At 40.5% G+C, this 22,045-nt stretch overlaps 1 protein-coding gene across 3 annotated transcripts in view; it reads right to left on the minus strand.

Annotated features, from left to right (window-relative positions):
* The window catches only part of PCSK5 (proprotein convertase subtilisin/kexin type 5), a 448,916-nt gene that overhangs the window by 7,766 nt on the left and 419,105 nt on the right, over positions 1–22,045 (minus strand). For 2 of the 3 annotated variants that reach the window (XM_058565628.1, XM_058565627.1), the window contains 3 exons: positions 21,461–21,638; positions 17,443–17,660; positions 476–576 (listed from right to left, as the gene is read on the minus strand). In XM_058565628.1, coding sequence (XP_058421611.1) covers positions 476–576; positions 17,443–17,660; positions 21,461–21,638 — 497 coding nt within the window. The remainder of the gene's footprint in view (positions 1–475; positions 577–17,442; positions 17,661–21,460; positions 21,639–22,045) is intronic. The other variant, XM_058565629.1, reaches the window with a different exon arrangement.

The following is a 22,045-nucleotide window of genomic DNA, read 5'->3' on the forward strand; positions in this document are numbered from 1 at the left end:
CATTCTTTCATGGCAAGCAAATGAAAATCTCTCTCTCTTAATTCACTGAAGAGGTAGAAGAAATGAAAGAGCAACATCAGCTCTGTAGTTCTGACATTATTCAGATATTTCAGGTTAGACAGTAGAAAGGTAAGAGAGAAGACATTTCCTATTTCTGACATAATATTCCTTTGTAGACCTGAATCTTCTAAGGTCATGAGCAATGAATGTAGAGTTATTACTGAGGCCCTCATGACTTCATTTCCCCATTATTTCTCTCAGATCTTCTCAGTTCGTTTGATTGAAATTAAGGCTACAGTTGGGTAGCACCATTATTCTACAATGCAATAGTAGAAGATTTTAAGATATTAAGCCTGAACTGTAGTGAGTGTAGGAATTTTAGGACTTTTTGATTTTGCCCAGAATGATATGCAGAAACTAGCTCATGTCCCTCTGTAGAAATGGCGGAAGGTGCACCATGCCCAGCTCTCAGTACCTCTCCCACTCTGTATTCCCCCACGAGACAGTCCGAGGCGCAGATTCCTCCCACTAGGTGGTAACTCCACACACAGGATAAGCAATTCAACGCTCCTTTTCCTGAAAGGAAAAAATGATTCTAAGTCATGAGATTGACCTTGGATTTCAACCTCTGTCTTGGTTCCAGAACTCTTAGGAACAAGGTATATGTCAAGTAAATTGAAGGAGAAGGGTGAATTGATGGAGGATATGAATAAAAAAAGGTCTACAAGACACTAAGTGAAGACCTAGAAATTATCTAATTAGTCCAATCAATGTAAACTCAGTTTGGAAACTGAGGATTTAGAGATGACAAATCTTTTATTATCATAAGAAGAAAGATTTTCAGAGAATGAGAAATCATGTAGAAAGTTTATAAAACCTTTATTTGTCATTCTGCTTATTGTTTAACTAGTTTAGAAGACAAGGATGATACCAGCTGATTTGGAGGGTCCCAGAACTTGGTGATTAAATCACGAGTAGGCAGTTCCTAATTGAGAAACATCACCAGGCTTGGAACTTAAAATACAAAGGCTAAAAGGATTTAGCAGATCATTTTGTCCAGTGGCTCTTAATTTTGGGGGTGGTGGTGATAGATTCCTTTGAAATTCTCTTGAAAACTATAAACTCTCTTCTTAGAAACTTGACTTCCTATTTATTTATTATTTTTTAAATAAATGAAAACTAAGGCCCAGACATGTGAAGTCACTCATTCAAGCTTACACAGGTAATGGTCAAGTCAAGATTCCTATTCAGGTTTGTTGACTTACCACCCAGCACTCTTTCTATCATTCTCTGCCTTAATACATGAGCAACCAAGTAGGGGAGGTCTGAAGCTACAGACTCTGTTTCCTGTGGAGGTAATACCCCTCTCTCCTAATTCAGAGGCCTCAAGAATGGCTGACCCAAGCATTTCCTTCTATGCAGCTATCAAGGGATAACTTCTGGAAAGAGTTTAGGGACAGGAAACCTGAGCTCTAGTTTATTCCATTAGGGAGGCTTTGATGTTTTTCCTGAGAATTTCAAAACAGAAGCAGGGAGATAGACGGGGCCTGGAATGTGCCTGGTACTGTGAGTTGGAACTTGATATGGGTCTTCCCATCAGAAGAATATTGTAAAGGGTAGTTAGTTAAGCTTGAACTAGAACTGTGAGTCTCGTCCTTCACAATCACTATGGAGTTAAACTGACTTTTCATGTCTGAGCTGTGAGCTCAATCATTTATAATGTTTTTATGGAAAAATGAATTCTGAGCTCTGAACAACAGGTTAGAAAATAAACCTTTATTGCCCAACTGCTGCTTAGATTGGGGGCTGCCGGTAGTGATACAAATTCAAAGCCATTTTATTTTTATTTTATCTGTAGCTTCATACAGAATTTCCTATATGTTCTGGAACATAATTGTGGTCTCTGATGAAAGAATCAGTTTTCCTCTACTTCCTTCCTTCCCACCCTACATTTTTCTAAAATATAGCTTAGATGTCTTACTCCAATTTTAAAATATAAAAGCGTGGGGGGTTTTTGTTTTTGTTTTTCTCTATGCAGAGAAATTACGGGCAGGAAAAATTAAAAGAGGGAACAAGGTGGTAAAAAGGTTAGGTCACAAAATTTGTGCCTCAAGGTTGGTTACATTTTCCAGAAGACCAGCAGCAATTTGGCTGAGGCCTAGATCCCAGGCAATCCCCAAAGGCACTACTTGTCACCTCTGGGTGACAAATCAGGACCCCATTTACATCTCCTACATTGATTCATTGCAAAATCTGCATACTTAGGGTTCCCAGAGTCTTTTGCAAAAGGCAGTTAGTTCCCAGAATGTTTTCTAGTGTTTTCAAGTTGAACGGCCTACATTTATTATTGCTTCTGAGGATCTGCAGGAGCCTTGGGACCTATAAAGACAGCTTTGGCATTTCCTTAAAATTCAGAACAGCTCACCATCTGCTGTCCCTTGGACTGACCCCACGGGGTGAATTCAACCATGCAGAGCAACTCCTGGGATCTGTCCATGGTGTTGTTCCACACAGAGAGAGGGAGGTTGCTCGGGAGAGTTAGAAGGTTTTGGTTTCCAGGCCTGGATTTTTATTTAAAACAACATTGTGAGGAGGATAAACAAAAAGTTAAATGTGCGAAGGCATGGAATGAGCTAATCCTGGAGGAACCCATTGCATACAAAGATGCATATTAGGCCTTAATATGCTATCCTTCCCATCAACCCCCTCAGTGCTTTTAAGTATGTTTTCAACGCCCTGATAATACTGGGCAGTCAAATGTGAATGAAATACAATCTGGTTGGTAAATTACTTATTTAGGTTGCTGCATTTTCCCTGTTATCTTTCACACATGTTCATTTCTTAGTATGACAGCTAATGTTTTAAGAAGGAAGGAATTCATCCTTTTTTCCACCCAGTTTATAACCCAAAAGAAAACCTGTCCCCAAATTTTGTAATCTATCTGTTGCAAAACCAGAGGACAGCACAAAGATTCACTAACCAGCACAGGACGGGTGTGGTAGGTGAAGAAAGGACAGCAGAAGAAATGAGTGTCAGGGTTAGAAAGCTTCAACCAGGCATGTCCGTCCAGGGTTCAAGTCAAATACAGGAAGGGGAGGCACACACACTCACGATGGCCTCAAGACCCCTCCAAATATGCCCAATCATCCCTGGAATACAATCTCAGCAAGACTGTGCTGATCAGTTTTTTTTTAAGACTTTGTTTTTTTAGAGCAGTTTTAGGTTTACAACAAAACTGAGAGGAAGATACAGAGATTTCCCATATACCCCCTACCCCAACACATGCATAGCCTCCCTCATTATCAACATCACTCACCAGAACGGTACATTTTTTACCAGCGATGAACCTACATTGACACATCACAATCACCCAAAGTCCACAATTTGGGGGATTACCTCAGGGTTCACTCTTGGTGTTGTATACTCCATGGGCTGGGACAAATGTATAATGATATATATCCATCCTTATAGTATCATACAGAATATTTTCACTGCCCTAAAAATCCTCTGTGCTCTGCCTGTTCATCTCTCCCCACCCCCACCCCTGGCAGCCACTGATCTTTTTACTGTCTCCATAGTTTTGCCTTTTCCAGAATGTCATGTAGTTGGAATCATACAATATGTAGCCTTTTCAGATTGGCTTCTTGCACTTAGTAATATGCATTTAAGTTTCCTCCATGTCTTTTTATGGCTTGATAGCTCAGATCTCTTTAGCACTGAATAGTATTCCATTGTTTGGATGTATTGATGAACTTCTAAGACTGGAAATGCTCAAAACCATCATCCCTAATCCAGCTGGGAAATCTCAAACCCAATTAAAGGAATTTAGAGTTTTTTGAAATGTGCTTACAGTATCACTAATAATTTCTCCAATCTCCACAAAAATCTTAAAAAGCTGGTGTTGTCCTGTATTCATTGACTGATGTTAAGAGACAGTAACTTACCTAATAATGGCTACCTGATCTTGACTAGAAATCAAGGGTCCCTCTTCCCCAATAGCCCACTGCACTGCAGTAGGATGTTGGGACTAAGGTTTTCATATTTAGCAAATTAAAATACAGTATTTTATCTGGCAATCCTAGTTGGAATAAAGGCCCCACACATCTAATAATGGTGGCATCAGAGATACCTTCAATTTTCTAAAAACCTAATAGAAAGTTAACATTTACTATGATATGGCCAATGACAATGCAAACTTTCCACCACTCTCGCACCCCATCCCCAATTCAATGTATTCTCTCATTTATCTTATTCTGTTTAGAAGTTTTGAGTTTCAACTATATGTGCCTCTGGAATGAAAAAAAGAACACATATTAATGATGACTTAAATGCAGTTTGTTTGGAAGGCTAATACTTTCAAAGATGAGAGTCAATAGCGGATGGGCGAAGAGTGGGAACCGCTGTGTGCTGGAGTTTGCAAAGGACTGCCTGGAAGTGCGGGGGAGGGGCAAAGAGGTAGGCGTTAGATGGGGCTCTAAGATCCCTCCTCTGCTCCCATCTGAGCAGCTCTGCCCTGATCAATTTACATAATAGGATTCAGCCTAAGATTGCATCTGAAGAAAATAGCCAACTGCTAAAATACTCTCTGATACCACTGTCCTAAATTAGAAATGTGCTGTCCAAGACAGTAACCACTAGCCACGTGTGGCTATTGAGCACTTGAAACATGGCTGGTTCGACTTGAGTTGTGCTGTAAATGTAAAATAAACATCGGATTTCAAAGACTTAGTATAAAAAAAAGAATATATAATATCTCAATAATTTTTATATTGATTACATGTTCAATATAAATGTTCAAATGATAATATTTTGGATATATTAGTTAAATAAATATATTACTTATATATTTTAAAATTAATTTAACCTGTATTTTTATTTTTTTAAAGCGACTACCAAAAAATTTAAAATTATATGTATGGCTTGCATTATATTTCTACTGGATAGTGCTGAGGCACCATGCTGTGAGATACATAAAAGAAATTCTAGGACTGGTATGCATAGCACTCACAGGTTAGGTTAGAGTGTCCACTAGTCTGAGCATTTTCTAACTAATTTCATATTTATTTCACAGAGAGTCACGCTAAAACAATAAAAAATTGTTATTGTGCACTCTCCAAGTTTTTTTTTTTTAGTATATATTTTTTTGTTGGTATTAAGACTTATTTCTTTCAGTTATGGTTGCAACCAGCCGAGGAAAGGGGGGGGCGTGACACTGGCCCCAATTTTCAGAGAAAGGCACAGATCGCAGCCCAGAGCAGGAAGAGGCGGCTCCGTGCTGAGTATCAAGACCAGCCCCACCTGGTGGTACCATGGCCCTGCCCAGCAGCTCCCCAATTAGCCTGATGGACTGCAGGTTCCTCTGAGCCAGCAACAGCTTCCGCTCTTCCGTTTTGTTTTTGTTTGTCTGTTTGTTTTTTCTTGTAGCTTTTTCTGCTCCTCTGCTTATAGCTTCTCGAGCTTTTTCTGATTCCGACGGAATTCACAATCTCTGTGTTTTTTTTCTTCTTGCAAAGCTTCTCCTCTCTTTTCCTTTCTCTCTCCAATTCTAGCTCTTTCTGTTTCCTTTCCTCTGCTCTCTGCCTCTCCTCTGCCTCTTAATTGTACATGAGCTTCATCCTACGCAAGACGTTGATGGCTTTGATGAAGCTCACGTTCCTGTGGTACTGGATGTATGCCCTCAAGTTCAAATGTCCCCCAAAACTGAAGGGGTGGAAGTTATGGCCCATCATCTCCTCTTGTTACCAGTCCAGCATGGGGATGTCCATGTTCCATATCTCCCTAAACTTCTCAAACACTTTGACAGGAACCTCCTTGATGAGCTTCTCCAAGCCCGACTCCTCCAGGAGCAGCACCTCCAGGTGAATGGTCTCTGGCCTCTCTCCTGGCAGCATTTGCTTCATATTCTTTGCCCGTGGAAGAAAGAGTCCCCGTGGTGGTGGGTGGGGAAATCGATTTTGAACTTGGCGGAGTGCATCTTGAGGATATTGGAGAAGCCATTGAGTTGGCTGGTATTGCCGTGGAGGCAGGCCAGGAAAGACTTGACCCAACTGTTGTTCTCTACCTTGCCCTCCAAGGGGATGAAGTCCATGGCACTCTTGGAAATGCGGAAGGTGGAGAACTGGTGATTGTGCACCATGCCCTTCAGCCTTTCCAGCGCCTCCCAGTTGGAGAGGGACTTCCCGGCTGCTTCAGCTGCAGAAGAGCCGGCTGTTGGTCACCTTTGTGATGGGCTTGAGGTAGAGGCCTACAGAAGGCAGAGCTCCACCGCCTCAGACGTCGTGAACTATGGTAGGTGCTGCCATAGCTGGGGCATTGGGCCGGCATGGGACTCTGCTTTTGTCCCAGGCCACCGCTGCTCTGGCCAAGCTCACTGCCCACCCCCTGCCCAACGCTTCATGACCCCAGCAGGCACAGCCTCCCCACCAGGCATTGCCACTGTCAGCCCGAGCCTCCCCTGAAGCAACTGTTGCCTGTGCTGCTGGCCCTGTGATGGCACTAAGTGCTGGAGATACAAAGGTGAGTAAGACACATTAATTTGTGCCTTTGAGGACCTCAGTCTAGAGAGAGAGACAAAGAATAAGCAAATGGTTACAAATACGCCCTCTGGGCTGCAGGGACCTTGACTGTCTTGTTCACAGTTGTATCGACATTGTCTGGCCATACTGCTGGATAAATATTGTTGAACATTAAATGAATGAATGCAGAGTACTAAGGGAACACAGAATGGAGGGGTGAGGGAAGGCTTTCCAGAGGAAATGCTGACTAATGGATCAGAAAGAGGTAGCCAGGCAAAGCAGGCTGGAGACAGTATTCCAGAAGGAGAAAGGGCAAGGTTGGCTCAGGTTTACAGTAACTAATTATGCCTGGATTAGAGGCTGGTGCAGGAAGTGATGAGAGATGAGGCTGAATATGAAGAGAGTCCTACGATGGAGAGCCTCATATGCAAAGCTACTAAGTTAAGATTCTGTCCTAAGATCAATGGAGAGTCTTTTTTTTTTTATTTTTCTTTTCTTTCTTTCTTTTTTTTTTTTTTTGTGAGGAAGATCAGCCCTGATCTAACATCTGCCAATCTTCCTCTTTTTTTGCTGAGGAAGACTGGCCCTATGCTAACATCCATGTCCATCTTCCTCTACTTTATATGGGACGCCGCCACAGTATGACTTGACAAGTGGTGCGTTGGTGCGCGCCCGGGATCCAAACCGGCAAACCCTGGGCCACCGCAGCAGAGTGCATGCAGTTAACCACTTGCGCCACTGGGCCGGCCCCTGGAGAGTCATTTTTAAGCAGAGAAGCATGATTATGATATTTGTGATGTAGAAAGATCAATCTGAGGGCATATGGAGGACTGGTCATTTATAGAGTGGCTAATACTGGAGGCAAGAAGACCAGTTAGAGAATTGGTGAATAATTCAGGCAAGAGAAGATAACAGTCTGAACTAAGGCAGTGATACTAGAAACCCAAGAGAGGGGAGATGGAATTAGGAGATATCTGTGGTAGATTTGACAAGACTTGAGGACAAATTGAACGTGTGGGTTGAGAGAGGAGCAGAGGGTAATGGCCACATTACTGTCTCTGGGTAGGTGGTGGAGCCATTCATCAAGTTAGGGAGCATAGGAAAAAGTGGTCCAGGGATGGGGTGAGGTGAACTAGAGAATAATGCATTTATCAAGTCTGAGGTGTCTGTTGGGCAACCAGAGATATTAACAGGCAACGGGATGTTTGGAACTGTAGCTCAGGAAAACCATTTGGGAAAGAGAAGTAGATTTGAGGGCATCAAGACAGAGGTGATAATGGAAGCCACCTTCAATCTGGAGATGGCTATATTCATGTGTACTTGGGAAGCACTGGGAAGAAGTTATTTTAAAATATCATCAAGATAGTTCTCAGGAAGGTCAGTTTAGTGGCTAGACAGCAAGGGTGGTTGATGGTCTTCTCCCAGGGTGGGGAAGGAGCTGATTTCTCGTCTTGTCATCCCCACTCCCTGACATTTTTATGTAGTCAACCTACTACTCCAATATGAACCCTTTTGTACGGGAAAGGAAGCAAGATTAGAAGCAGGCTCTAAGAGGTTGCCCTTTGCTTGTTTCATCCAAAAGTCTTAAGTACCAAAAAACAAACCAAAACAAAAACCTACTCTAAAATACACCCACCCCCAGGTGTTTGGATTAGGAGAATGAGGCTGGGCAATAATTTAGGGCATGATGCTCTTCTAAGAATCTGATCATCCATTAGTAACACATATACCTCAAAAACTCACATGTAGAGCCAGCCCTGATGGCCTAGCAGTTAAAGTTTGGCACGTTCCGCTTTGGCAGCCCAGGTTCGGTTCCTGGGCATGGAACCATACCTCTCGTTTGTCAGTAGCCATACTGTGGCAGTGGCTCATATAGAAGAACTAGAATTTACAACTATACACAACTATGTACTGGGGCTTTGGGGGGCAAAAAGGAAGAAAATGGAGGAAGATTGGCAACAGATGTTAGCTTAGGGCAGATATTCCCCTTCAAAAAAAAATATCACATGTAAGTTCAGGTTATGACATGAACTTACCCCTTCACTCCCCCTTCACTCCAAACATACTGAAATGGTAGAATAAATATCAACAGAACCCCCAAAAAGAGATAGGTGGGCTCAAAAATAAGATGAAATCTCTTTGGACCAGAAAGGGAATATAAATGCAAAACAGTAGTCAGATTCAAGCCATCCGCCTGCTTTGCTCTGGGCCTAGATGTAGGCAGTGGTAGCTGTAGTTCAGCTTTTCTACCATAATAGGAACTAAAAGGGTTTCATATGAGACCTGGACCAAGATCCAGGCTTTGAGTTTAAAACAGGAGTCAGTGTAGACTCTCTGCTCTCATTGACGTCGCCTCTGACCCGGAACTCCCTGAGTTGTGGACTGGATCACTGACGGGATCTGCACTGTCATCAATATCACCTTTAGGATCACTGGAATATCCTGTTGCTGGACTGAGTTTCAGAGTGGGAGGCAGGTGTAGAGCTAACCGAGAAACTACTAGACTGTAAGGAGCAAGGATAAAGGGAGAGACAGAGGGAGTGAAGAACCAAAAACAAGTTCTCCCATTCAAAATTAGGGCTGGCCCGGTGGCTCAAGCAGTTAAGTACACGTGCTCCGCTGCGGCCGACCAGGGTTCGCAGGTTCAGATCCCAGGCACGCACCGACGCACCACTTGGTAAGCCATGCTGTGGCGGCGTCCCATATAAAGTGGAGGAAGATGGGTACGGATGTTAGCCCAGGGCCTGTCTTCCTCACACACACAAAAAAAAAACAGAAAGAAACTAAATGAGCTTAAGACCAAAATTCCAAAGTATATGGATAAAACAAATGTTAAGAAAGATGACAAACACAATCAAGAATTAGAACATGAATTTAATTCAGGTAATATTTTATAGAAAATTTGATAAAGTTTTTAAAATCAGTATGTTTAAGATGCTCAAAAATTGTGAAGACAATATCCATAAAAATAACAAATTATGAAACACAAACGGAGATATGAAAGAAAAATTGGTGGATATGGAAAAGAAACAATTAGAAATCTTAAAAATAAGCCATTTAAATGAAAAAAACAAATAATAGACGGGCTGCACATTAGACAAAACACAGTCAGAGAACAAATTAGGGAAATGGAAGAGAGCACTGAAAAATTAACCTAGTATAAACCATTAGAGAGTCAAAGAGATAAAAATATAAAAGAGCAGATAAGAGACATAGAGATCAAGATCAAGATCATAGACCAAGAAACTCTGAATTACATTTAATAAGGAATTCCACAAAAGGAGAATGGAGGGAAGGAACACTTGAAGATCTAATAGCTGAAAATTTTCCAATTTGCAAAAAGACATTATGATTTCTGTTTTCTATTCATTCATTCATTCAGCAAACATTTAATTAATGACTACTTACTGTGTGTTACACTCTAGACTAGGAACAAGGGATACAATGTGGATGTGGTACAATCCTTGCCCTGAGGGTCTCACAATTAGTAGAAGAGATGGACATGTTTAATTAAAATGTAATGTAAAAAGAGCTATGATAAAATAGTGTATTACAGAATCAAGAAGAAGGAAGAACATTTCTGAGAGGACTAAGAAAAGCTTCACAGTGGAGATGATGTTCAAGCTTGATCTTTAAATTGAGAGCTCCCTAGAACATTGTTCTCCAGAAAGAGGAAAGGCATGGGCAAAATTCATGGAGGCATGAAAGAACATGACATATTTGTGGCTGCCAAGTGATACTAGGTGGTTCTGGGTTCTAGAGTTCATGAAGGAGAGTTGAGACATGAGTTAAAAGGATTGACTGGGGAAAGAATTTGATCATCTTTGAAAAATGGAAAACTTTTATTGAAAGCTTGTTGAAGGACAACAAGTAAATATATACCATGGAGAGATATACCATGTTCATCTCTATGATAACTCAGGATCATAAAGATGGATTTTCTCCCTCAAATAAATTCAATGCAATGCTAATCAATAGCCAAAGGATTTTTTTAATTGAGGTCATAATAATTCACAACACTGTGAAATTTCAGTTGTACATTATTATTTGTCAGTCACCAGATATATGTGCCCCTTTGCCCTTTATGCTCAACCCCCAATTCCCTTCCCCTCTGACAACCACTAATCCATTCTCTTTGTCTGTTTATCTTCCACATATGAGTGAAATCGTATGGTGTTTGTTTATCTTCCACATATGAGTGAAATCACATGGTGTTTGTCTTTCTCTGTCTGGCTTATTTTGCTTAACATAATACCCTCAAGGTCCATCCATGTTATTGCAAATGGAATGATTTTGTCTTTTTTTATGGCTGAGTAGTATTCCATTGTATATATATATACCACATCTTTTTTATCCATTCATCAGTCGATGGGCAGTTGGGTTGGTTCCATGTCTTGGCTATTGTGAATAATGCTGCAATGAACATTGGGGTGCATAAGTCTCTTTAAATTGTTGATTTCAAGTTCTTTGGACACACACCCAGTAGCGGCATAGCTGGGTCATATGGTATTTCTATTTTTAATTTTTTGAGACATCTCCATACTGTTTTCCATAATAGCTGCACCAGTTTGCATTCCCAGCAGCAGTGTACAAGGGTTCCCTTTTCTCCACATCCTCTCCAACATTTGTTGTTTTTTTGTCTTGGTGATTATAGCCATTCTAACAGGTGTAAGGTGATATCTTAATGTAGTTTTGATTTGCATGTCCCTGATGATTAGTGATGAACATCGTTTCATGTGCCTGTTGGCCATCTGTATGTCTTCTTTGAAAAAATGTCTGTTCATATCATACGCCTACTTTTGGGTTGTTTGTTTTTTTGTTGTTGAGTTGTGTGAGTTCTTTATATATTTTGGAGATTAACCGCTGTTGGATATATGATTTGCAAATAATTTCTCCCAGTGTGTGTGTTGTCTTTTTGTTTTGCTCCTGGTTTCCTTTGCCTTGCAGAAGCTCTTTAGTCTGATAAAGTCCCATTTGTTTATTTTTTCTTTGGTTTCCCTTGCCCGAGTAGACAAGGTATTTGAAAAGATCCTTCTAAGACCAATGTCAAAAGGTGTACTGCCTATATTTTCTTCTAGGGATTTTATGGTTTCATGTTTACCTTTAAGTCTTTGATTCATTTTGAGTTAATTTTTGTGTATGGCGAAAGATAATGGTCTACTTTCATTCTTCTGCATGTGGCTGTCCAGTTTTCCCAGCACCATTTATTAAAGAGACTTTCCTTTCTCCATGGTATGTTCTTAGCTACTTTGTCAAAGATTAGCTGTCCACAGATTTGTGGTTTTATTTCCGTTCTTTCAATTCTGTTCCATTGATCTGTGTGTCTGTTTTTGTGGCAGTACCATGCTGTTTTTATTACTATAGCTTTGTAGTATGTTTTGAAATCAGGGATTGTGATGCCTCCAGCTTTGTTCTTTTTTCTCAGCATTGTTTTAGTGATTCGGGGTCTTTTGTTGCCCCATATGAATTTTAGGATTCTTTGTTCTATTTCTGTGAAGAATATCATGGGGATTCTGACACAGATTGCACTGAATCTGTAGATTGCTTTTGGTAGTATGGATATTTTAACTATATTTATTCTCAATCCATGTGCGTGGAATATCTTTACATCTCTTTATGTCATCATGGACTTCTTTCAATAATGTCTTATAGTTTTCGTTGTATAGGTCTTTCACATCCTTGGTTCAATTTATTCCTAGGTATTTTATTCTCTTTGTTGCAACTATAAATTGGGATTGTATTCTTGAGTTCTCCTTCTGTGAGTTCATTATTAGAGTGTAGAAATGCAACTGATTTTTGTAAGTTCATTTTGTACCCTGCAACTTTGCTGTAGCTGATTATTTCTAATAGTTTTCCAATGGATTATTTAGGGTTTTCTATACATAAAATCATGTCTTCTGCAAACAGGGAGCGTTTCACTTCTTCATTGCCAATTTGGATATCTTTTATTTCTTTTTCTTGCCTCACTGCTCTCGCCAAAACCTCCAGTACTATGTTGAATAAGAGTGGCAAGAGTGGGCACCCTGGTCTTGTTCCTGTTCTCAGCGGGATGGCTTTCAGTTTTTCCCCACTGAGTATGTTGTTGGCTGTGGGTTTGTCATATATAGCCTTTATTATGTTGAAGTACTTTCCTTCTATACCCATTTTATTGAGATTTTTATCATAAATGGATGTTGGATCTTGTCAAATGCTTTCTCTGTGTCTACTGAGATGATCATGTGGTTTTTATTCCTCATCTTGTTAATGTTGTGTATCACACTGATTGATTTGCCAATGTTGAACCATCCCTGCGTCCCTGGTATAAATCCCACTTGATCATGGTGTATGATCCTTTTAATGTATTGCTGTATTTGATTTGCCAATATTTTGTTGAGGATTTTTGTATCTATGTTCATCAGTGTTAATGGGCTGTTGTTTTTCTTCTTGTCCTTGTCTGGCTTTGGGATCAGGGTGATGTTGGCCTCATTAAATGTTTTAGGAAGTATTCCATATTCTTTAATTTTTTGGAGTAGTTTGAGTAGGATATGTATTAAATCTTCTTTGAATCTTTGGTAGAATTCTCCAGAGAAGCCATCTGGTCCTAGACTTTTGTTTTTTGGGAGTTTTTTGATTACTGTTTCAATCTCTTTGCTTGTAATTGGTCTATTCATATGCTCTATTTCTTCTTGATTCAGTTTTGGGAGGTTGTATGAGTCCAAGAATTTATCCATTTCTTCTAAATTGTCCAATTCATTGGCATATAATTTTTCATGGTACTGTCTTACAATCCTTTGTATTTCTGTGGTATCCATTGTAATTTCTCCTCTTTTACTTCTAATTTTATTTATTTGAGGCTTCTCTCTTTTTTTCTTAGTGAGTCTGGCTAAGAGGTTGTCAATTTTGTTTATCTTCTCAAAGAACCAACTCTTGGTTTCATTGATCCTTTCCACTGTTTTTGTTTGTTTGTTTCAATTTCATTTATTTCTGCTCTAATTTTTATTATTTCTCTCCTCCTGCTGACTTTGGGCTTTGTTCTTCTTTTTCTAGTTCTGTTAGGTGTAGTTTAAGATTGCTTATTTGGGATTTTTCTTGTTTGTTAAGGCAGGCCTGTATTGCTAAGAATTTTCCTCTGAGGATCGCTTTTGCTGCATCCCATATGAGTTGGTATGGTGTATTTTCAATTTCATTTGTCTCCAGATGTTTTATGATTTCTTCTTTAATTTCTTCAATGATCCATTGGTTGTTCAGTAGCATGTTGTTTAGTCTCCACATATTTGTCACTTTCCCAGCTTTTTTCTTGTAGTTGATTTCTAGTTTCATAGCATTATGGTCAGAAAAGATGCTTGATATGATTTCAACCTTCTTAAATTTATAGAGGTTTGCCTTGTTTCCCAACATATGGTCTATCTTTGAGAATGTTCCATGTGCACTTGAGAAGAATGTGTATTCTGCTGTTTTTGGATGGAGTTTTATATATATATCTATTAAGTTCATCTGGTCTAGTTTTTCATTTAATCCCACTATTTCCTTGTTGACTTTCAGTCTGGATGATCTATCCATTGATGTAAGTGGAGTATTAAGGTCCCCTACTATTATTGTGTTGCTGTTAATATCTTCTTTTAGGTCTGCTAATAGTTGCTTTATGTGCATTTGTGTGCCTGTGTTAGGTGCATATATATTTATAAGTGTTATGTCCTCATGGTGGAGTGTCCCTTTTATCATTATACACTGCCCCTCTTTGTCTCTCATTACCTTTTTTATCTTGAAGTCTTCTTTGTCTGATATAAGTATGGCAACACCTGCTTTCTTCATCCCATGTATTTAAGACTGCCAGTTCAGTTTGGTGGCTCTCTATGATGGTTTTCTCAACTTTCTCTTTTTTTACCATTTGTGTCTCTGTTCTGATTTTTTGTTTAGTGGTTACCATGTGGTTTGTATAAAAGATCTCATAGATGAGATAGTCCGTTTTCTGATAACCTCTTATTTCCTTAGTCTAAGTAGGTTCCATCCCTCTCCTCTTCCCCATCCAAGTTATTGTTGTCACAACTTATTCCATTTTGTTTTGTGAGTATGTGGTTAAAATGCAGTGATTATAGTTATTTTTTGATGTTTTCGTTCCCTTTATCTTTAATGTTAAGTGTTTAACATTAAAGTGTTAAATAATTAAGTGTTTGCTAACCTGTTCTGATAGAGAGCTGCAATTTTCTGATTTTGTCTGCCTATTTGTCTCCTTGCTCAAGGCTTTGTAAACCTTTTCTTTTCTTTTTTTCAGGTATGAGGGCCTTCTTGATCATTTCTTGTAGGGAGGAGGGTCTTGTGGCAATGAACTCCCTCAGCTTTTGTTTATCTGGGAAAGTTTTTATTTCTCCCTCATAGCTGAAGGATATTTTCGCTGGATAGAGTATTCTTGGCTGAAAGTTTTTGTCTTTCAGAATTTTTAATATATCATCCCACTCTCTCCTATCCTGTAAGGTTTCTGCTGAGAAATCTGCTGAAAGCCTGATAAGGGGTTCTTTGTAGGTTATTTTCTTCTGCCTAGCTGCCCTTAATATTATTTCGTTGTCATTGACTTTTGCCATTTTTACTAATATATGCCTTGGAGAAGGTCTTTTTACATTTATGTAATTAAGAGTTCTATTAGCTTCTTTTACTTTTAATTCCAGCTCCTTCCCCAGGTTTGGGAAGTTCTCAGCTGTTATTTCTTTGAACAAGCTATCCGCTCCTTTCTCCTTCTCTTCTCCCTTTGGAATACCTGTAATCCTTATGTTGCATTTCCTAATTGAGTTAGATATTTCTCAGAGAATTTCTTCATTTCTTTTTACTCTTAGTTCTCTCTCTTCCTCCAGCTGAAGCATTTCTATATTTCTGTCCTCTAAATTGCTAATTCTGTCCTCCATAATATCAGCTCTATTATTTAAGGAATCCAGGTTTTTCTTTATCTCATTCATTGTGTTTTTCATCTCCAACATTTCTGATTGGTTTTTCTTTATAGTTTCAATCTCTTTTGTGAAGAATTCCCTCTGTTCGTTAATTTTATTCCTGATTTCATTAAACCATCTTTCTGAGTTTTCTTATAACTCGTTGAGTTTTTTTATGATAGCTATTTTGAATTCTCTGTAATATAGATTGTAAATTTCTGTACCTTCAGGATTGATTTCTGGGTGCTTGTCATTTCCCTTCTGGTCTGGAGTATTAACATACTTCTTCATACTATTTGATGGGGTGGATTTGTACCTTTGCATAGTGGTAGTATCTGGTCACAGATTCCACCTGCCACCACTGGGGGGCGGGTAGGAATTGCGTATTCTGAGCCTGCCATGATCCGTGGCAGCTGTGCCTGTCCTTTGGAATCTATGCTGACAGAGCCCATCTGTGTTTGCCTGCTAGCTGCCTCTGCTTTACACATGTATGCACCGGCACTCTGGCAGGGGTCCCTTGCTCTGGCTGACTGGCTGAGCTGGTGCGCCAGGTGGGGGGAGGGGCGCTTTCTTTCATGTTCATGATCCTAGGGGCACTCCCACTTTCCCCTTGCTGTCTGCCCTCCTGAGCTGCTCAGCTTGGTGAATACCCCCCCATGATTGCTTAGCCTCCTCAGTGTGGAGCTTTCCCATGGGCTGGGAGGCAACTCTGAGAGGCAAGGTGTTCCCCTGGAGGGCTGCCCCCTTCTCCCTCTCCTCTCAGTGACTCTCCTACACCCTAGATTGCTGCCATTCAGGGAGGGAGAGGAGATCCCCTTACCTCCTTCCACTGCCTCCAGGGGGGTCTAGCACCTCCACCTTCAGATTTATGACTGTGTGGGTCTCTCAGACATCTGTTGTGTTGTGTGAATGTCCTCTGTTGGTTTATGAGTGTCCTTTTCATTGTATCTTAGGGGGGACAGTCTAAGGGAAGAGCTCACTCTGCCATAATGCTGACGTCACTCAATCCCAAAGGATTTTTTTAATGAAATGTGACTGATTATAAAATTTACATAGAAGAAGGGCTAGGAACAGCCAAGATTATTTTGAAAAGGATAATGGGAATTTACCCTACCAGCTATTAATATTAATCTAATAATTTTTTAATAATTAAAACACTGTAGGAGGTCTTTCTTTATTAAATGTTGAGAAGGAGTCACCATGACCACCTTTCTATGGAAAGCTATGGAGGAAAATGAGCAGGTTTGAATTTTAGAAAGATCACTCTGGCATTATTGGACAAGATGACCTGGGTTGGTGGAGGGTGGCAAGACCAGAGTTGGGGTGATGTGCTGGCTACTTCAGAAAGTCTGCTAAGAGATGCTGAGAATGGAAAATGAGGGCAGTGAGGTTGGAGGAAGAGATCTGAGTGGAGAAATGTTTAAGAGAGAGAATCAACAGACCTTGAGTTCTCTTTTGTTGGAGCTACATGGGTGGAGCAGGAGGCAAGGGAAAGAGAAGAGTTAAGGATAACGTCAAGGTATCAAACCTGGGCAATTGATTGGATGATGAACAGAAAGAGTGACTATCAGAGGAAACCCAGATTGTGTTGACTCTGGGGTATGTTGATTTTAGGGATCTCTGACAAACAAGTAGATATCTGGAAAATAAGAAAGGGGCTTGGGAGAGTTTGAGGCAGACATCTGAAGTAGTTGTTGAAGTAACGAGAATAAATTTTACTAGGCAGATTCCAAGTTCAAGAGGTAGAGAAGAAACACAGAGTAGGTGGAAAACACTTCCTGGAGGATGATGCCTGTCTCTGGGCCTTGAAGGGTAGGAGGATCTGAAGAGGCAGCCGTGTGTGCAGGAGCAGCCAGGTTAGACGGCAGATGCAGAAGCTGAGGGAGAACAGAGGGTGCTGGAGAGGACTGGCTGTGAGGTTGGCAAGTGAGAGAAACCTCCATAGGTGGTGAAGAGGACCAAGGGGCTCGGCAGGAAGGAAACTTTTCATGTTTCCATTCACACATGCAAAATGATAGACACGCCCTCACCTTTGCATTTATTGCAAGTCGGATGGCATCTCTCACAGGTCTGTGTGCTTTGCTCTGCAAAGTAATGCTCTGGGCAGGTGCGATGACACTCTCCCTCGGAGTGGAGCAGAAAGAAAAATGGATCACAAGACAGGCAGTCTGCAGGCCGTGGGCCCCGGCAGGTCTTGCAGCTTTTGTTGCACCTCTCACACCGTCCAGTGGCATTTTCTGCATAGTATCTGAAACCAAGGGAGGAAATTAAGACTGAATACTAAGCTTTGCTCCTAAGTTGAGTGTGGTGGAAATAACATAGTCAGACAGGGTTCATTTACAGGATAGGTGACTTTAGACTTTTTGCTCATTAGATTTATTACTAACTACATAATATTGATATTATGATTTACAAATAAATTCTGATTTGTAAATTGGGCATGACAATCTCTCCCCTGTTATTTGTGAGGATCAAGTCAGATAACACATGTGAGAGGATCTAGTACTCACCTCACGTAGCAGCATCACGACAATTGTTCACTACCTCTGTCTTCTGTACACCCATGTGCTTCCCCCCTTTCACACGAGCTTTAAGTTGTGTGGAGTGGGATCAGGGGATAGAAGACATTTTAAATGTACCTCTGAGCAGTTCTTCTAATTTCTCAACTTAAAAAACATCTTCAAATAGGAGATGACATGAGTGATGTTGACATTTACATAATAATAGATGTAACTTCTTTTGAAAATATTTTTGGAGGCTAAATATAACAATAATCACTGTTCATTAAGTTTCTACTAAATACCTGATAGTCCACTAGGGAGTTCATAAACATTATTTCATCTTATTGAACCTAAGAATGAGACACTAGAGCATGGTGGTTGGAAGCTTGCCCTCTGGAACAAGTCTGCATGGGTCAAAGCCCAGCCATACCACTGATGAGCTGTGTGACGTTGGGCAAGTCACACAACATCTCTGTGTCTCAGGTCTCTAATATGGGGCTAATGTTAGTAGCTAGAATTAAACAAGTTATTACTGAGAAAGTTGTTAGAACAGTGCCTGGTACATTATAAATAATTAATGTATATTAGTGATAATTACGAATTGTATGATTAATCCTCATAGGAAACCTTATGATTTAGATATTATTATCACTATTTTACATATGTAAAACTGAGGCTTAGAGAATTTAGACAACTTGCTTAAGGTCAAACAGCTAGTGAAGTGGGGCGATGTGATTTGAACTTCTCTGCTAAATACCACTATAATAAAACAGTGTATTATTTGTAGGTGAACAAAAAATTTTCAAGCAAGATAGAAAAGAGAAAAAGAATCATCAGACCCATCTCAGCATCTCTGGACATCAGCACACAAGCTGTACTAGAAACCCAAAGGCTCACCCTTGGTTTCTCTGGTGCAAAACTATTGGTCTCATTAGGTTTTTTAAAGTTTATTTCAATTCCACTAACTTGTTGAAAACTAAAACCAGGGCTGGTTAATGCTGAGCCTTCCTCCACCTAGCCACCTGTCAGTGATCTAAGTGAGGACACTCATCCCTCAGTGGCCCAGCTCGCGGCAAGTCAAGCCTTGTCTCACCTCCCGCAGTCAGATGAGGAACAATGATGGCTCCATGTCAATTGAGAAGACTCTGAGGTATTTGAGAGACAGGATGATGAAAGAACAAAGAAAGCATCAACATGAACTAAATGGTTGACAAAGATCACAAAAGACTCAAAAGGGAAAGCAACAGGGAAAAGTGAAAATCACAATTTTCCACAGAGGGAATACACAGGATTGAAGTTAGAAGATCTAATTTGTAGTCTTGGCTCCACCATGTATTAGTAGCTACACACGGTAGCTTTAGGCAAGTCACTTGACCTCTCTGATCCTCAGTTTCCTCATCTGTAAAATGGAGAGAATAATGTCAATCTTATAGGATTGTTGTAGAATCAAATCATAATGTAAGCAGACACTGTGAGTGGAAATACTTTGTAAACTCTAAAGCAGCATAAACATTCTTTACCAATGTTGTTATTATAGATTGTTATTAAGATGAAAGGCATCAATAGGAACCGTGGGGAAGAAAGCGTATCAATACCAAACAGGTTTTAAAAATTATCCAAGAGTAATGCTAAAAGAAAGACAATGAAGAGTTTAGGGGATCAGATTAAAAGAAGAGGAAAGTACAACGCTGCTGCTTCCTTTGATGACTCTTGTGCATGAGGTGACTATGGAGAATAGTTTTTGTTTTTGTTTTTTGTTGTTGTTGTTGAGGAAGATTCGCCCTGAGCTAACATCCGAGGAGGTGACTATGAAATCTCTTGAGCCTCAAAGGCTTGAAGGGGATCTCGTGCATAAGGACAAACAATAACTGGAGCCTTAAAGAACCTGCTCTGAGGTTAAACACCAAAATAGTTACGTGCACTGGGACAGGGTGCAGAGGGTCATATACCTGCCTTTCCAAGGCAGAGAGATTAACATACGAAGTTTATGCAACGCGTGTGGAACATCAATTCTACAAAGGAACCATTTTAGTTAAATATCTCCACTTATACCTCATTAATACCCCATTTATTCTCCATTAGAGATTTATGGTAACTCTGCCTCTTCTCCCAGTGGGTAACTCCACACACCATGGAAAAATTGTCTTCTTAATTCCATGGTCTGCAATCTGTTTAGATCACAGGATTATGTCCTTTTTGTTTGTATAAGATTATTTAACGACTTGATTTGGGGAAGATGGAGATTCTTTATATGGGATCCAGGTCTTTTCAGGCACTCATTGGGATGAAGATGAAGGGCTGAGCCAGGTAGCCCACCCATCTCTTGTCTGGCAGGACCCTTTCTTCATTGACCTGTATGGCTGGTGTTTTCTGAGGGCTGCTAATGTGTGTGGCTCTGTGCTGAGTATTGTGGTAACATGTGTGAAAAATAAGAGGTGTTTTCCTTCTAGGAGCTTATAATTTTCTTGGGAAGAGATATATAAAAAGAATAAGCTCTTGAAGCTCAAGGTGTTTGTTTTACTCATGTTATACATACGAGGTGCTCTTCATTAAACATGTGTTGAATGAATGAATGACTGAGTGAATGAATGAGGTAAATCAAAACACAAGACAGTGTGTAGCACTACAATGAGTGCTAGAAGCAGTAATTGCTGTAGAACTGAAGAGATGAGAAGAGATGTGCTGACCCAGGCAAAAACATTGGGGGAAAGTCCAAGGTTACAGCCCTTCAATCCGGATTGGGAAACTCTCAGTGCCTGAGGTTACTGACTGGGAAGGAGGAGTTGGCGACAGGTCTGTAGTCAGTCTTTCTCTTTACTAGGGATGCCTCAGGGAAGAAAGGGATGACCCAGTCAAATCCTCTTCCAGATATGCTGGTAACCAGACCTTCTGATAAACACACTAACTAACAGTTTTTCCTAGCAGAAAAATAACAGCGAGTTTTTATCAGTGAAATGCTTTTAGAGGGATACATCTGTGTGTCTAGGTTACTTATGGTAACAAAACCCGTAATTTGTGGATTTATGGGGGCATGGCAGGTTGGAGAACTAGTGGGGCATAAATGGAGATATTTAACTGAAATTGTTCCCTTTGTAAAATCAAAGTTCCACATACAGGGCTTAGACCTCACATATTAAATCTGATCAGAACAAATCCTAATGAAGAAGAGAAAGAACCTACATTCATGGTCTTAGACTTCTCTAGGGGAAGGATGCTTCACCTCTGCTTTGTGATTTCTTGTGTCCTTCGAATTGTTAGTGAAGTTTGGCATGTGAGTCTGACTTGACAATCTGCCCTTTGTGTTATCTCACTGGGTCACTCTGCCTCTCCTGTTTCCTCTTCCATTACTGTGAACTGGCTGAAATCCTTTAGAGATCATTAGACCTGGGTTGGACTCGCATCTTTGTTCCTTACTAGCAGGAGACTTCGATCTGGTCATGTAAGTGTTTTGAGACTTAGCTTCCTCATCTGTAAAATGGGTTTGCTAATAGTGATATCTGGAGTGGTTATGGGATTAAATGAGGGAAAAGTGTGTTGAGCACCTTACCCATCCCTGCACTGGGGCAGGCACTCCTTTCCCAGCTGGAACCAGCCTGGTTGGCAGGAAAGGCACTGCATGCTGTATCTCCCTTCACATGTCCTACAAGAGCTGTGGCAGGGGGCACACCGGTGGTTGTCCTCATCGGCGTAGTAGCCCTCGGGGCAGTCCTGCACGCAGGTTGTGTCTGCCAAGGGAGGAAAAGAGTCCACCTTGGTATCAAGTATGACACACGTCTCCCAAACCTCCTCTACATGCTCCCTACTGTGTACCATGGACAGTGAGTTTCTGTTTTGCCTAGGTATTTAAAAACTAGATTAAAACCTTAAATTCTCTGCTCTACACAGTAAGATGAGTTGGAGTTCAGTTGTTCACCCACACACCACCCCAGTCCTTCCTCCACCAACCCCAGTGGAGCCACTGATTCTTGCCTTCTTCCTTAAGAACATTTAGGGGTGGGAGGTGAGAGTGGGTTAAATAGAAAGTAACAAACTGAGATTTGCTAGCTTTGCAGGTTAGCACACAGTCCTTAGAGGCAACTTTCTCCCCAGCTTCTGCTCAACCTCGTAGAATGGAAGCCAGGCTCACCTGCAT

Source organism: Diceros bicornis, chromosome 22 (assembly GCF_020826845.1).
Source record: "Diceros bicornis minor isolate mBicDic1 chromosome 22, mDicBic1.mat.cur, whole genome shotgun sequence".
Lineage (NCBI taxonomy): Eukaryota > Metazoa > Chordata > Mammalia > Perissodactyla > Rhinocerotidae > Diceros > Diceros bicornis.